This window comes from Tenrec ecaudatus, chromosome 10 (genome assembly GCF_050624435.1).
Source record: "Tenrec ecaudatus isolate mTenEca1 chromosome 10, mTenEca1.hap1, whole genome shotgun sequence".
In the NCBI taxonomy this organism is placed as follows: domain Eukaryota; kingdom Metazoa; phylum Chordata; class Mammalia; order Afrosoricida; family Tenrecidae; genus Tenrec; species Tenrec ecaudatus.
In genome coordinates this window covers 19,550,740-19,568,268 of record NC_134539.1, presented here as the reverse complement: position 1 = coordinate 19,568,268, position 17,529 = coordinate 19,550,740, and the positions used below count along the sequence as shown (strand labels likewise).

Genomic DNA, 17,529 nt, shown 5'->3' with positions numbered 1-17,529 from the left:
TTCTTTCTAGTCTGTCTTAGTCTGGAGGCTTTTCTGAAACCCATTCAGCATCACAGCAGGATGAAAACTGCCGCTGGCAAATGGGCAGTGGCTGTATGTGAGGTGCGTTGGCTGGGAATTGAGCCCAGGTCTTCACGGCAAGGATTCCCCAGAGACACAAACCTCAGCCCTACACACTGAAGACCAACACATACAACTGGGGCTTCAGAGCCCAACTGGATTCAAATGCAAGCTGTTTGCTAGTGGGGCATCTATTTGACCCCTTCAAGCCTCAGTTTCCACCTCTATAGCAGGAGAATAACTACAGTGATAAACACATGACATCAGAAAGAGATGCGCAAGCTCCATTCTTCTCCCAGATGCATAGGGTAATTGCCTTGCTTGCTCCATTCTCTCTCTATATATGGCCATGTGGTTTGCTCTAGCCAGTGAAGTGTAAGCAGCAGCCGTACTCCCCTCCAAGCTAAAGCTTAAAGAGAGCCAGTATAGATAGTCCCTGACTTACGAAACAAATTAGTTGTGATGTAAGTCAAATAGCTCTCTCTCTCTCTCTCTCTCTCTCTCTCTCTCTCTCTCTCTCTCTCTCTGTTTTCATTACAATTGCCTTTTATTGGTGTCTTTATAAATCATCAACATCTGCAAGTGACAGCATCAGCAAATTAGACACTGCAGCAGTGTCTAATAGTCATGCGTAGTACAAATGACTAACCATTAGATGTACAAAACAGACAGCTCTCAGTGTGATTAACAAAATACTTTGTAAGCCAGGGACTGTCTGTACTAGACTGACCACGCACCTTTTCACCCAATGCCGGCCACTGGCAACGTTGCTGAGAGTGACCAGCCTCACTGGGGTTGGGAGTGAGGATGGCACAGCAAAACTCACAAAAGACAGGTGGTGTGAGTGAAAACTGAAAAGCCTCGTAGTCTTGAGCCAGGGTGACGTTTGAGCAATGAATTCAGTAGGATCCACATCTCCCAACTGACTCATTCTCCTTTAGTAACTGCATCTGCCAGCAGCTCATTAATTCATCCAAAAGGCAGGCACGAGACACTGGGAAATACATCATACTCATCTTGCTCTCAAAGAGCTTCCAGTCCAGCAATGCAAGCCCACATTATTCTAATGATTCGCTAGATTCAAGGTTGGGGCCCAGAGCTTTGGTGCAAATGAACGCCTTTCTATATATCTTAACTGCTTCTAGCTATTGGTAAGAGAGAAGCCAGAGAAAGGAACATTGGGCAGAGAGAAAAGGATGTGTGGGGCGGCCGGAAGAAAGAGAGAAAGCACGAGGTAGGAAAACGGTCTGCAATGCCAAGCACGGCAAGTAGAAGAACACTGTCAAAAGGAACATTCATCATTATAAGAGCTGTCAGCGAGCCCAAGAAAATGATTTTTTAAGTCATCACCCAAAGGAACATGTCAAGATCTCTCCTGAAGTACAGTGCTGTTAAACTGATGAAGTAAAATCTAAATATTTCATTTTGTCTCTTGTCCAGAACGTCCTGGTTCAGCTTTTTCACCTGCCCCGCTTGTTTGTTTACTAGATTTTTTCCTCTTTAAACTAAATATCAGATAAGCATCAAAATAAAATTGCTTAGTATTATTATATTCTATCATCATTTACTTAAATTTATTCTGAAGATATAAAATCAAAAGCCATTGCAATGAATCTGTAATCATGAAATTGTAGACAGTGCCAAATGTAGTTATCATTTGGGGGGCAGGCAAAGGCACCTTCTCAGCACTGACCTAAGTCATACTATTTTATATTTCTGTGTGAAAGTTATTTGTGCACTTAGCAAAACTATAAACTAGTACATTGAGATTATTTTATATTACATTCCTTTATTAGCTTAAGTATGTGCATGGAATGTAGGAATTAGGAGTCTAGGGAAATTGAAAGTTGTCCAAAAGGTAATGCAACACTTGAAGATCAATATCCTAGACATTTGTGAGCTGGAATGCACTGAACTGGCCACCATCTTGAATATAGTCAACAATGCCTGCAATGACAAAGAGGAACGGTGTCACATCACATTCATTGTCAAGAAAACATTCAAGACCTATCCTGACGTGTAACACTGTCAGAGATAGGACAATAGGAGAAAGTGGTTAATGCAAGGATTATTCAAATGCATGTGCCAACCACTAGTGCCAATGATAAAGAAGCTGAAATGAAGGCTTTTACCAACTTTACAGTCTGAAAGCAATCAACCCTGCAATGAAGATGCATTGATAATTACCAGTGATGAGAAGGCAAAAGTGGGAAACAACGAAGACTCGGTAGTTGTAAAATACAGCTGTAATAAGAGAAAGGATGCTGGACTTAGTCATCAGAAATTCATCCAATGACTTAGTCATCAGAAATACCTTCTTTCAACAACATACACAATGACTATGCATGCGGACCTCTCTGCATGGCATACAAAGAAATCAAAGTGACTACTTCTGTAGAAAGAGACAATGGGTAGTCGGAACAAGGATGGTGGACAGGGGGTGGGGAGAAGTGCTTGCAGAAGAGGTCATCCATTGCTTACATGCAAGTTCAAGTTGGAGGGGAAGAAAGTGAAAACAAGTCCATGAGAGCCAATTTACAACTTTGAGTCTATTCCATCTGAATTCAGAGGCCATCTCAAGAATAGATGTGACACCTTGAACACTGAGTGACTGAAGGCCAGAGGATCTGAGATGGCATCATACACGAAGAAAGCAAGCGGTTCTTAAAATAAAGACCCAACTGGCTTTTTCAGAAGAGACTCTGAAAATTCATCTTGAAAATAGAGTAGCTAAAGTTGAGAGAAGGCATAATAAAGTGAAAGAGATGAACAGGAGATTTTAAAGGGTATCTTGAGAAGACTGAGTAAGACATTGTAAAGAAGTATGCACAGACCTAGAGTTAGCAAACCAAAGCAATGAACATGCTGTCTACCCGAAGAAAAGCTGAAAGGACTGAAGGAAAAATTCAGGCTTTAAGATGCAGTATTGAGGAACCCCAGGAAAAATTGTTGAACCACACAGAAAGCATCACATGAAGATAACCGGCACAGTCACTATTCTAAAGTGAATGAATCACTTTCAGTCCTTTCAAAGAGCAGTCAATTATCAACAGCCCATGGTACTGCAGGAAGAACTCCAAGATGCGACAAGGGCATGGATGAAACCAAGATTCCAGGAATTGATGGAATACCGATCGAGATGCTTCAACACATCGATGCAATCTGGAAGCATCCATCGTATCTACCAAGAACTTTGGAAGACAGCTAGCTACCTGAGCAACCCACAGAAGTGCTCCACAAAGAACGTTTGTCAAACAGAATGCAGACATTATCAAGCCACATCATTAATGCCACACAAGGGTAACATTGCACTGAAAATAATTCATAAATGGTTTCAGCAGGGAATCAGTAGGGAACTTCCAGAAATTCAAAAGCGATTCACAAGCAGATGGAGGATACGGAAATATCATTGCCGTCGTCAGATGGATCTTGACCGAAAGCAGAGAATACCAGAAAGTGGTTCACCTGTGTTTTGTTGACTCTGGAAAGGCACTTGAATGTGTGCAGCATAACAAATTATGGATGGCATTGGGGAGAGTGGAAATTCCAGAGCACTTACGTAACTGTGCTCATTCCGAATCTGTTGGAGGCAATCTTTCCAATAGAACCAGGGGATCCAGTGTGGCTTATAGTCAGGAAAGGGCTCAAGGTGGCATCTGTTTACTGTATGTAGTCGGAGTATATAATCCACGAAGAAGAACATGGTGACAGGATTAGACGTAGGCTCAAAAGCCACTGGCAATGTGATCAAGGGTGAGGACTTGAAGCGTCTCAACATAAAACAGCATGCCTCACAAACGGACAAACAAGCAGCATCAGGATAAATAGATCAAGTATTTGTCAAGCAGTTGATTGTACTTGGATCTATGATCTTAAAAAATGCCCTGGGAGCAGCAGCGAAGGAATCAAATGCATATTGCAGTGGGCAAATCTGCTGTGCTGCTACTGCAGCAACAACAAGAATAAAATCTCTTAAAAATGTTGTGAAGCCAAGTAACCACTTAGAGTACTAAGATACCCAAGCCGTGTGATTTAAAAAAATCATTTTATTGGGGGCTCCTGCAACTCTTATCACAATCCATCCATCCATCCATCCATTGTGTCAAGCACATTTGTTGCCATCATCATTCTCAAAACGTTTGCTTTGTGCTTGAGCCCTTGGTATCATCTCCTCATCCCCTCCTCGCTGCTGTCCCTTCCCTCATGAACCCTTGATAATTGCTTCATGTGCATGCAAAACCTGGACAATGAATAAGGAAGACCAAAGAGGCATTGGTGCATTTGACTCTTGGTGTTGGTGTGCAATGCACCACTCCAAGCAGGAACGAATCTGCTGCGCTGGAAGCAGTACAGCCGGAATGCTCCTTAGAGGTGTGCATGCATGGGAGACTGGCGCACTTACTCTGAACCCGTCCCTGGAGAAGGACATAATACTTGGTAAAGTCGTGGGTCCGGCCAGTGAAAAAGAGGAAGCCCATCAGTGAGACAGATTAACAGATGTAGTGGCTGCAACGATGGGTTCAAGCCGTTCCTCTTGGGAGGATGGCTCAGGACTGCGCAGTGTTTCGTTCTGTCGCGCTTAAGGACGCTCTGAGTCCACGAAACCCACTCGTGGGCACTCAACAGTAATCACGTTTGACAACAAGGTGGCTTCAGTGGCTAGTGGTCTGGGGCGGGGGTGGGGGGTGGGTGGGTTGCTTTTCATAAAGGGCCAATGGGAACACTGGGCTGGGGGTTCCGAAGCCAGCACCTGCCTTCTATGACTTCCGATGACCCTGTGATGGGGGGTCTCAGGGTTATCGCTCCTAAACAGGAAAGAATGCTGGAGACTGAAGATGTCAAACCATAACAAGCCCTGGGCCCAGCAGCCCTGGGCCCACAGAGTCTGACCAGGCTTGTCCCAGGGGCTCGAACATTTGATTCCCCGAGAGACACACGTGACTGACAGCTACCACTCCTATTTGCATATCATTGGGAGGGAAGCGGTGCCCAGCTTGGAGGACCCCAAAGTTGGCCGCACGCACTTTCCGGCTTGGCGACGCTGGTCCACCCCCGAGCTGGGGGATTTCTCCTCTCTGCCCTTGCTCGCCTGCAGAGCCTGAGCCCCGCGCCGGCCGCCGAGAGGACTCCGGGGAGGCGCGGGCCGCGGCGCGGGAGGCGTGGAGCGGCGGGCGCGGAGAGGGAGGGGCCGAGGGCCCGCCCGGGAGCCGCGGTGCCCGCCCGCCGCGCGCACTCGGCTCGCTAGCCCAGCCCCGGCCGGCCAGAGCGGCGGTGAGCGCGAGCCGGAGCCCGGGCCTCGGAGCGGACCGGCGCGGGCTGGCAGACGGGCGGACGGGATCGGCGGGCCGCGCTCGGGCCCCGGCCGGGGCGCTTCCTCCAAGCGGCTCCGGGTAAGTGCGGGCGGTGGCGCCGGGCGAGAGCCCGCCTGGCCGCGCCTGCCTCCCTCCCTGCCTGCGGCGGGCGCGGTGGCCGCGGCGGTCCCGGAGCCTGGGTGCCGGGTGCCGGGTGCCGGGTGCGCGTGCCCCGCCGCCGCGGCAGCTGGGGCTCACAGGTGGCGCCGGCGCGGAGGTGGGCGCCCCAGGCCCGGCTCGGACTTAGCCAACTCTCTCCGCTCCGGGCCGCGCGTGCCCGCGCCCCCCACCCTCCATCCCCCCACTGGCCTTGGCACCCCTTCCCCTCCGACTCCGAAGCGCTCCGCGGAGCTGCGGGCCCAGCGCCTCCCCCCGCGCCGGCCGCGCTCCCAGCTCCAGCTTGCAGGTGGGCATCTGGGCTTGAGTTGGATTTTGCGATTCATCCAACAGGGAAACTTTGAGACCCCGTCGGGTCCAAATTGGGGGCTCGGCTGGCGGAGCCAGCTCCCGGGGAGCCGCGGGGGTGGGTGGGTGGCAGGGCGGGCGAGCCGGGAGCCAGCAGGAGCCCGGTGTGAGCCGGGGAGCGGACTCCGTCCCTGCCTGCCGGTAGCCCAGGCCGGGCGTTGTGAGCATCCCGGGCGCAGGGAGTCGCCTAATCGTTTGTGCTAAGCTTCGACCTCTGCAGCCGCCTGGGGACCTCTGGGTGGAGGCCAGGATATCTTCAGAGTGGCAGCAACTCAGCCTGGCTGGACTGGTGTTTACACTGGGCTCCGCTCTGCAAACCTCAGCCCCAGCTAATCGCCGTGTTCAACTGGCGTGGGTTTAATTAGCTTATTTTACACCTGGAAGGATATCAGCCTCTAAAATGCAGTCGTTGGTATAGAAAAAATAAAAGAAATAATGGTTTTAAAGACGGGCTGGGGGGACGGGGGGGGGGGAGATCTTCCAAATATCAACTGTCATATCTGAATCGTTTCTGCATCTCCTCTGTGGGATAGAAAATGAAAACTCTGCTTTTTGTGTCAAAACCTACCAGAGAGAGACAGCGTTAGGGCTATTTTGGGCAGATTTTGTGGACAGAGGTGTTACTGCCATTTGCATATTGTTTATGAAATACAGAGTTGGTCTTTTGAAATAGGCTACTTGTTATGCTCACCACAGCGTGCCAGTTCATCTAGAGAATGTTTGTTCTACTGTCTATTTTAAATATGACTGAAGCTTTATTATTATCATGATGATTTAATAAGATTTAGCCTGTAAACAGAAGCCCTAGTGGCGTCATGGTTTCGCATTGGGCTATGATCTGAAAGGTCAGCAGTTTGAAACCAGCAGCCTCTCCTCTGGAGAAAGACAGGGCTTTCTACTCCAGTAAAGAGTAACAAGCTGGGAAGCCTACGGGGCGTGGGGGGTGGGGCAGGGAAGGGGAGAAGGGTGCAGTTCCACCCTGTCGGATAGGGTCCTGAGTTGGTGCCCACTCGCTGGTCGTAAGAGTGCTGAGTGAGTTCTAAACAATGTGTCTACATTTAGGGACCAACAGTTTCTCCCAGTCTCCGGAACATTCTTAAATTTAAAATAAGTTTCAAATTGTTAAAGGCTACTTCTCTGCATCTGATGAGAGGCATTTTCATGGGAAGTGAGGCATTGGGGGTATTTGTGTGCGGCAAAGAGCACTCCCTCCCTGCCAACGCAAAGGAGAGATGAAAGCAGGGCAGTTTGCCCACTGGTGGAATGGCGCTACAAGGACGTGCAAAATGAATAACATGGTTTTGAGGCTGGTTGACAGCTCCAGGATCGTTGTCACTGGGCAGTTGACACATGATTTAAAGTGGGACCAATGGGTAGATGGTCACTTATAAAATCCAGGCTTGCACAGACATCTCTGTGAAACATCCCAACTGCCAGCAAGCCTATAAGACAGAGTAGAACTGCCCCCAGGAGATTCTGAGGTTATGGACACCTTGCCATGTCTGTCTCCCTGGTGGTTTCGAACTTCTGACCTTGTGATTAGCAGTCCAATGTATTGGACAATGCTATCAGGGATCCTCATTGTGCCCCATCCTACCTTGATTGCTTCCTATGTATGGGTCTACTCATGTCTTCTCAAGGCAATGCTGTCTGTAATTGTCCTCATTTTTCAAATGGGGAAACTGAGGCACAGAGGCTCTAAGTAAACTCAAGGTCACACAGCTGACTGATAGAGTTTTGTCCTATCTGCAAAGTTCTTTTTATAAGGAAGATGTGAATTCAAGGTTCTGACTTATTTTTTGGTTTTACTTTTCAATTTAAGGTTAAATGATGAAACTATTTCCCGCAAAGCTTAAGAATTCGTCTGTGGAAGCGTCCCCAAGCATCTTGAACTAGAAAGTAAGGACAAGTGTGGCAGAGCCCTCTGAGTGACTCAAGTGTGAAGATCTCCGCATTCACCAGAAGACCCAAGATGGAGCGGCTTCAAAGCACTACCATCCCGATATTCCTGGAGAAGTGGGGTTTGGGGGAGTCACCGCCTGGCTGCAGGCGACATTATAATGTCAGAAAAAAACTGAAGTTCATTAGAATCATAGGCCTTTTCCTGGGCCTGCTGGCCATCAGCACTGTCCCGTTTTCAATCAGTGCCTTTTCTGAGATAGAGACTCAGAGCCCAGGAGAAGCCAATGGTCCAAGTGGCCCGGGGGTAGTACACGGTTACCGTCAAAGAACTCTCTTAGATTTAAATGGCAAGATTCTGGATTCCACTCGACAGCCCCCTGTGATTCAGGAAGGCAAATTGGAGAACACTACAGAGCATGCCGAAGGGGACTACCCAAAAGACATCTTCTCCCTTGAGGAGCGAAGAAAAGGAGCCATCGTTCTCCATGTCATTGGAATGATCTACATGTTCATCGCTTTAGCCATTGTCTGTGATGAGTTCTTTGTCCCTTCTTTGACTGTCATCACTGAAAAACTGGGCATCTCTGATGATGTGGCTGGAGCCACCTTCATGGCTGCAGGGGGCTCAGCCCCCGAACTCTTCACGTCTCTCATTGGGGTCTTTATTGCCCACAGCAATGTTGGCATAGGTACAATCGTGGGCTCCGCAGTGTTCAACATCCTCTTCGTGATTGGCATGTGCGCTCTGTTTTCTAGAGAAATCTTAAACCTGACGTGGTGGCCCCTCTTTCGGGATGTGTCCTTCTACATTGTCGACTTGATCATGCTGATCATTTTTTTCCTGGATAATGTTATCATGTGGTGGGAGAGCTTGCTTCTGTTATCGGCTTATTTCACCTATGTGATTTTCATGAAATTCAACGTCCAAGTCGAAAAATGGGCGAAGAAAATGATAAGCCGCAATAAAGTCGTCAAGGTGACAGCACCAGAGGCCCAAGCAAAGGTTGGTGGTAGTGGTTATTTATTGAATGCCCCTCTTGCCCATAGCTCCAAATGATGATGCTTTTGAGATCTGCACTTCTGGACGGTCGCGGCACGCAGACTAGCGTGACAGTGGTGGGGAGACGCGTTGCTGTAATTGTGCTCTCAGTCCCCAGCCTTCTTGCTTCAGTCAGAAGTAAGCCAACTGCAAATAGAGGCTAGCTGCACATCCCCAACAAACTCAGCAGTTCCCCATCTTCTGTTGTGCATGTAGGCACAATGTTTTGGAGAGCAATTTCTTCTTCATGTGAATGCATGTTTGTGCATAACAGATTAGAGGTGTGTGTGTGTGTAGGGGCAGCTAGGAAGAGCCATCACTTTATCGATATTTAGGGAAGAAGTTTGTTCCTGTCACCAAAGCCATGCCTTTCATTTAGCGGTCTGAGCCTGGCAGGACTATCAAGGCATGGTCATTACTCCTGACCCACTTCACTTGGCTTCCCATCTCAGAATCGGGCACTGATCCTTTGCAAAGAGAGGCATTGAGTGAGCCCAGCTTTGATAGCGGGAACGTCCATCTCCCACCCCAGAATACACACCAGCCGAGCTGTGTTCGCAGTGGAATGAAAGTGAGGCAGGTCTCCCAATGATAACGACGGGCCTGCCACGGAGGTGGGAAGCCCATTGGGAAGAGCTGAGAAAGCGCCAGTCTACCAAAGCGCAAATGCTCTTTTTGTAAAATAACAGTGAGCATCATCAGTACAGATGTTAAGTGCGGTTATGTGATTCTGATTTATATCCTGACACTGGGCTGTCATCTCTGACTGTGATTTCAAATGGTGAACCAGAATATGCAGACTTGTTTTTCTAGCATACGGAACATTCTCAGGTATGCAAAGCACAGATGCTGAGTTGGAGATAGGATCTCTTCTCTTATTATTATTTCAAAAAGAAAATGAAAAACAGATATTGACTTAGCTCCAAGTGTCTAATCCCTTTATAGTCCAGTTTGATGACCATTCTGTGTGTAACAGACCCGACCTGGAAATGCTTTCTATGCTTCATCGTAGAAAGAAAAGCCCATGTCATGGTTCTGGTAATTAAATGCAAAAGGAAAATGGTAGATACTACGTTTCTTCCGGCATTGCTCTCAAGTATAAATGTTAGAAACTGTAGTTGGGGGCAAAGTCACTGAGCAAAATGCAATCAAGCATGCAGATGTGGTGACTGCAGCCATATCCTCTGGGCATCTTGGGTTGTCACTGCAGCTTCTCTCAGCTCCACCTGTCTAGCCTAGCCACACCTTCCCCTCAAGCCCGACGACCAGTTGGTGCGGTTTCCATGCACAGTTTGTGTTCATTCCAACTGGAATGGCTGTCAAAGGAAGGACGTATTCTTTTGTTAGAGGCAAGGATGACTTGGTTTCTAATAAACGTCCTGTACATCGAAAGGCTAAGAAGTTTTTTAGAGCACTCACTACTTTCTGGTCCTGTGATACCGGAGTGGAACTTTGTCGTCTGTGCATGTACACTCTGAGTCCATGTACACACCTATGTGGCTGGTGCTGGCAACACTGATGACCAAGGGATTTGCAGAAAAGTGCAACTGTGGATGGTCAGATTGTGTGTGTGTGTGTGTGGAGGGGGGGTTGGTTTTGTGTTTGTAGGAGGGGAAAACTTGTTCCATGCCTTTCAGACCGAATAGCCACAGTCCTGCTTACAGACCATATTTTGTCAGCTGCAAGTTATTTAAATAGCTCTGGCAGCTTCATCACCTTTTCAGCCGGGGAGCTGCCACGTCACCTTCAGAACTTCAAAATCAGCCGCTCGGCCTGATGTGCCTCCATGGTGTTCTTGTTCATATCAACATTGTGCTAGGCTTTAGAACAGCGGTTCTCAACCTGTGGGTCATGACCCCTGTGGGGGTGGGTGTCGAACGGCCCTTTCACAGGGGTCGCCCGATTCATAACAGTAGCAAAATTATAGTGATGAAGTAGCAACAGAAATAATTTTATGGTTGGGGGTTCAGCACAACATGAGGAACTATATTAAAAGGTCACGGCCTTAGGAAGGTTGAGAACCACTGATTTAGAGTGTACGTTTCTTGATTTGGAGATCCCAGATTTGCCTAATTAAAAAGAAAAGCAGGTTAGATTCATAACTGTTTCTCCAGTTTCCAATTTTTATGTCCCCCACACCCTGGAAAGGTGTTTTGTTTTATTTCCCTTTGAGCACCCGCTTTAATTGATCCCACTTCATCAGGCACGGTTCTTGTGGTGCTCCGTAATTAGAAGGAACTACCGGCCACCTTGGCAGTCGACAGTTGGTTTGGTCTTTGTTTTGCTTTGGGTACGCCTGTATCTTATTTGATCTTCCTCCTAACGGCTAGCACAGAGTCATGGGGTCTTTGATGGACCAGGGCATAACGGCCAGGTGATTTCCTCCTGGAAATTTCATCTTGCCAATTTCACTTCTGAATCACTGCTGGAAAAAGGCTTTCTTTTTCCCCCTCAGCAGTTACAGCCTTATCATAAACCTATTTTCAGAATGTCACGGTGGTTTTGCCGCACCCCGGCCCCATCGACTGAACAGGAGGTGACTGAGAGAGAGGGGTGTGCTCTGGAGTGTGGCTCCAGTTCTCGGGCCTGCACGGTTCGTTTCTGGCCGGGTACCCTTGCTCCCCACAGAAATCAATGCTTCTCACAATGTCAGCACACTCTGGCACGGGGGTGGGGAAGACCCCAAGCAGATGCAGTCCTGGGAGGCTGGCCTTGCACATGCATAGAAGTGTTCCATGCAGAGTGGCCTCATCTGATTCACCCAGTTCTGGGCCATGGGGATCTGGGGACGTGGTGAAGCGGGTGGGAGATTTTCTTTTCCCAATCCCCCAGTGGCTCTTGCTGAAATATCATCAACGCTGCTGGGCTCTGGGCTGTGAAATACCCTTGAGACGACTCACTCCATGGGCACGTCGAAAATCTGAATTTAGTCCATTAAGAATGATGCATGCCACGGGGAACTGTGAGCTGGAAAAATGAGAGCTGTTTTCTTTGTTTTGTGTTTGTTTTTTATCCCTTCGTCAAAGAGTAGTTTCCTGAATTGTTCTATTCTCTGTGTGTTCCTGTTCTGTTTTGTATTGTTATTGCTGCTTTTAGTTATTGTGAGTCGGCTCCGACCTTTACGCACAACAGAACGAAGCACCGCCCGGCTCTGCGCCACCCTCACAATGGCTCGACGTCTGAGCCCAGGGTGGCGGCCACTGTGTCGGTCCAAATCCTAGAGGGCCTCCCGCTCCTTCACTGCCCCTCGATTTTACCAAACACCACGTCCTTCCCCAGGGACGGGTCTCTCCTGACCACATGTCCGAACATGTAAGAAGTCTCGACATCCTTGCCTCTGAAGAGCCCTCTGGCCGTACTTCTTCCAAGACAGATTTGGTTTTGTCCTTTGGCAGTTCATGGTGCTTTCAATAGTCCCCCCCTTTTAGACGGGTCATTAAAAAGCCCGTGTGACACGGTGTTTAAAGTGCTCCGCTGCTAGGCCAGAGGTGGGCATTCTGAGTACCCCAGCTACACCGGAAGCAAAAGATGTGGCAGTCTGCTTCCATAACCATGTCCTGCCCTGGAAGCCCTATGGGGCAGTTCTATTCTAGACGAAATCTGATTTCTGTAATCAGTTCTGTGGCCGCAGAGAAGTTATTTAAACCCTCTTCGGAGTCTCGGTTTAGTTTGGAAAAGGATAATAAAAATATCTACTTCCTCAGCTTTCCAAGGGGAAACTTGTTAAATGAAGAAAGGATTTTAGGCAGCCGACACCAGCTTTGACAAATAGAAGTTTTCAAATAAAGTTAGTTCTTTGTCCTTTACCTTCCCTATTTTGGTGAAAAGTGAATGAGAGTCAGTCCTTTCAAAGATAAGAATTTCAAACTCGTCTTTGAAGATTGGAATGACCCCAGGGAGTCTCTGGGGCATGACCCTTTGGGTTCTGCAGCCCATGGTCCTCCCTGTGGTTACTGTGGTGAAGTCAATTGAGTCCAACCTGAGAAGCGTACAGCGGTTGCCACATCCTAGTATTTGTCAGCTACTTGAAACACACAATAAACACACCCACGCCAAATATTACCAGAGACCCCAGAGAAATAGCCAAATGCCTTTGGGGTAGCTTCAAATAAATAGGCTATTGGCCAGGGTTTACAAATATTCACATTAAGCAGAGATTTTTGCTTAAGAGTATTTTTACTTCTCACTGATTGGAGCTCTTGTCTTAAAACTTCTTCGTAGCTGCTTAGGGATAATACATGAAATAAATGAAAGTCTTGTGGTTGGGACGCAGTTGAGTTTCAGTGTACCCAGAGCGGGATCCTGACTCAGTAGAGCTTTGGCTGTGCGCCTGAGGCAGGGTGATTTCTGATGGTGTTGGCTGGTCATTGGCCTGCAAAGCAGCTGTCCATGGTATTTAACTTCTTAGACTTGGCTTTGTAATCTGACAGCAGGTTGTCCCAGTTCTAATGAAGGGAATGTTCTAAATAAAGATGCTTAAGGCAGGATAGTTGACGAGCCACGTGACTTAGTCCTTTGGCTGTGACTTACTTTATGCAACTTGTGTGTGCTGAGAAGTTGTTTGTAAGCAGAATGTTTGTGGTCCGAACTGTAACAGACGAAGAGCGGAATTGAAACACTCGTACACACATTTCCCAGAAAGGGAAGTCTCTTCTTGTAAGGGGCTAAATGATTTCATAGATCCAAATGGTTAGCCCCCAGTTTGCCTCAGAAGTACCGAATTCATTAGAAGATGCAATATTTATTCCTCTCCAAAGCCAGCGTACCCATTAGCCAAGCCAAGGCATGAACTTTGAGGAAGATGTCCTTGTAGTAAAGAAAATCATGACAAACTCAATACAACTGGAAACGGATTCCTTGTTTTTCTCAACAGAAAGGGACCCTAGGCATCGGCTTTCTTAAAGTGACTCCAGGTTTGTGAGCGAGTGTGTGCTTTTCACAGGCTGCAACGTGGCAGTGCGAGAATCACTTCTTTGGTGGGTTTCCCTCTGCTGACACACGCTGACACCCAGCAGCAGCAGTGTGTGGTGGAGATCCTTGACTGACACCGACAGTTCACAGTGACACTAGCCTAATGGTGAGTGGCATGAACCCACCCAGCAGTGGTGCCTAAGAGAGATGAGGTGAACTGCTTCCATAAAGATTAAAATCAAAACCAAACTAATTCTGACTGACAGCAATTATACCGGTTAGAGGAGAGCCATCTCATTGGTTATTATGAACCATTACACCCACCTTGAGTTTTAATATGAGCCTTATGAGGGTAGGGACAGCCCATGGAAGGCTGTGTGTGTGTGTGTGTGTGTGTGTGTGTGTGTGTTGGTGGCAACATGGTTCAGGGCTCCGCTGCAAATGAACAGGTTGCCAGTTTGAATCCACCAGCCACTCCATGGGAGAAAGATGTGTCAATCTGCTTGCACAGAGATGCACAACCTTGGAAGCCCCGACAGGGCAGTGTGCCTCTGTCCCGCAGGGTCTTTCGGAGTTGGAATTGGTTTGGCGGCTGGGCACATCAATGTGACAAGTCTGGAAGTATCTGTGCCAAACAGTTGTCATTGGGTGACACGATTGAGGAGTTATAGCGCTCTTTTTACTTTTCTTTTTGTTTGTTTGTACTTTTATCATCTCAGACCAGGAAAATATATTACTTTCAGTGTTTGATAAAGAATAGTATTTAAGAAGCAAACCCAAAATTTAAAGGGATCCCATAGTGTTTCTTTTTGGAACTGCCTCTTAGATTTGCTTTGATCAAAAACAAGCGGGGGGTGGGGGGTGGTGGCGCTGTGCGATTTCTGTTGGTGAGGATCTGTCCTGCAATGGCTGGCTGTGTGAAGCATTCTGAAAGGAGGCAATTAAGATTTCATATATCCCCTTGTTATACTCATTATCTTTTGCCAACTCCACAGTCTGAAATATATATATTGGACAACTGAATAGATTAAGCATTCAGAGACACCCTTTTCAGTGTCTTATACTGAACATCTTACATATTATACTTTTAATACTTAAAAAATACCAAGATTTCTTAGTGAGGAATTAGGGATATTTTTAGAACCCATAATACCAAAAATGCTGAAATCCAGAAGTATCTGCATTGCTTTGCCTTGGTAGTCCCCGCCATTCCCCAGGGCCAGTGATCATATTTTTCAGTGCTACAAACACAAGGCCTGAATTAGAGGAGAGATTGAGTCAGAAGACTTCCCTCCCAACCACCCTCGCTCCTGAAGAGTTGACATGATTTGGGTGTGAATAAGGACAAAATGTTGCCTATCACCGGGAGAAAGGTGGCGTCGTGGCTGTGAGGTCAGCAGTGTGTAAGGTCACCTGTTCGAAACCACCAGCTGCTCCACAGGAGAAAGACAGGCTCCCTACTCTAAGACTGAGTTACACCCAGGCACTCACCAGGGCAGTTCTACCTTGTCCTATTGGGTCACTATGAGTTGGCATTAACTAGGCAGCAGTGAGTTTGGTTTGAGGATTGGGGAACAAAGGAAGGTGATGGGACATGTGTATCTTGCTCTTGGCTTTGAATGGTACCGAAAAGCAGAGAAAAGTCTCCCTCCAGTTTCTAACCAGAGGTTCACGTTCACGTGGGTTTGGAGGGTGAATGCTCACTGCCTATGTAGAAACATAAAGTTCAAACTTTGGGGTTAGGATAGTTCCAGGTCAGTGCTGCTCCCAGGCACCGAGAACCCTCTAGGACCCTCTCTGGAGGCATGCACTTTAAGCTCAGGCTTCAACAATTTTTTTTTTAACTTCTAAAACAAGCACAAGGAAACACCCTCACATGATTGATGATAAAACAACAAAAGCAGACCCACATGAATATTGATGCCAGAATTATTCGATATGAAATGCCAAGTAAGTGATTTAGTATATCTTAGTCAATAAAATAAGGCACTGAAAGCATGATGAAGGAATAAGAAATGACAAAAATCTACCTGGAATATTTGAAAAAGAACCAAAAGAGATGTTCTAGAAATGAAAATAACAGAAACGTTAGAGAATGGGTTTAAGAGCAGATTGGCCAAAATTGCAGTGAGAATGAGAAAACTAAAATGTGGATAAAAAGAAATCACCAGAGTGAGGTACACAGAAAAAGAGTGATTGGAAGACAGGGGGCTGGGGGCGGGGGGTAGGTTGACGTAGTGCAACATTTACTTGTGCTCCCGAGGTATTTGTATGTAGACCCAAAGGCAGTCTTTTAAATAGAACAAGCAGGCCCGGCATGATCTAAGGTTTGCAAGAAAGGTGTGCCGCAAGGTTGTTTGCTTTCACCATACTTGATACATCTTTATACTGGGCAAGTCATCTGAGAAGCCGGGCGACATGAAGAAAACCTTGGAACCAGGATTGGAGGAAGACTCCTTAACAACCTATTTGTGCAAGAGACACAATCTTGCAGAAAGTGAAAAGAACGTGCAGCACTTACTGAGGAGGACTGTCATCTTCAATGTGGTTACAGCTCAGCGTAGAGACAACAAAAATCCTCACACCTGGATCAATAAACAACATACTGATGAACAAAGGAAAGATTGACATTAAAAAAATCCTCCCATGAGCTAGTCTGATACAGTGGCAGCAAGACTAGGCTCAACCACAGTGAAGATGTCGAGGAGCAGCAGGACTGGACAGTGTGTCCACGTTGGACCAATCCGATGGCACCTAACCGCAGCAACATAGCTACTTCTGGAAGGAGATGAGAGGAAGAATGGAGAAAGTTATTAGAAAGTACTGAATCTCAAATTGAGTAGGTCCATAAATCTCAGAGTGACCTAATGACCCAGTCACAAGTAGACATATCAGAAGATGATTTGTTGAACTCCTAAAACAAGCATAAAGTCTCAATAATAGTCCAAAAGAAAAGGCGCATTTCTGATGCAGGAATCACATGCATAACTGCCAAAGGCCTCCTGAAGATAAGAAATGGAAGTTGGACATGGCAGAACGCTATTTGCAAGTGTCATAAGAAAATAATTTTATGCTCATCAAATTGTCTTTCAAGAACCAAGGTGGAACACACTGCTAAGCAAATAGAGCTCTAAGATATAACATTCAGTAGAATGTATTGTTAATGAATTTGGGGGAAAGATTGTAAATGAAAAGGGAAAATTCCAGAAAAAAGATCTGAGATGGAAATGTAAAACAACAACGATACTGTGATCAAGTTGATTCTGACTCACAGCAACCCAACGGGACAGAGTTAGAGTCACCCCCGTGGGCTTCCCAAAGCTGCAAATCTTCATGAAAGCAGACACCGGCCTTTCAGGGAGCAAAGAACTCACTGCCATCAAGTCAATTCCAACTCATAGCGGCCCTATAAAACAGGGTAGAGCTGCTCCTGTTGATTTCCAGGACTGCAATTATTTAAAAATCATTTTATTGGGGGTTTGTACAACTGTTATCACAATCCATATATCCATGCATTGGGTCAAGCACTTTTGTACATTTGCTGCCATCATTCTCCAAACATTTTCTTTCTACTTGAGCCCTTGGTATCAGCTCCTCATTTTTCCCTCCCTCTCTCACCCTCCCTCCCTCAGGAACCTTTGATAATTTATAAATTTTTTTTTTCATGTCTTACATTGTCTGATGTTTCCCTTCACCCACTTTTCTGTTGTTCATCCCGTAGGGAGGGGGTTATATGTAGATCTTTATGATTGGCTCCCCCCTTTTCCCCCACCTTCCCCTTCCCCTCCTGGTATCTCTACT

The 17,529-nt window shown here is 46.9% G+C and overlaps 1 protein-coding gene across 2 annotated transcripts in view; it reads left to right on the top strand.

Annotated features, from left to right (window-relative positions):
- Positions 1–7,848: 7,848 nt before the first annotated feature.
- SLC24A2 (solute carrier family 24 member 2) overlaps positions 7,849–17,529 on the top strand; it is a 246,081-nt gene continuing 236,400 nt past the window's right edge. For both annotated transcript variants that reach the window (XM_075558926.1, XM_075558925.1), the window contains exon 1: positions 7,849–8,781. In XM_075558926.1, the coding sequence (XP_075415041.1) occupies positions 7,849–8,781 (933 nt within the window). The remainder of the gene's footprint in view (positions 8,782–17,529) is intronic.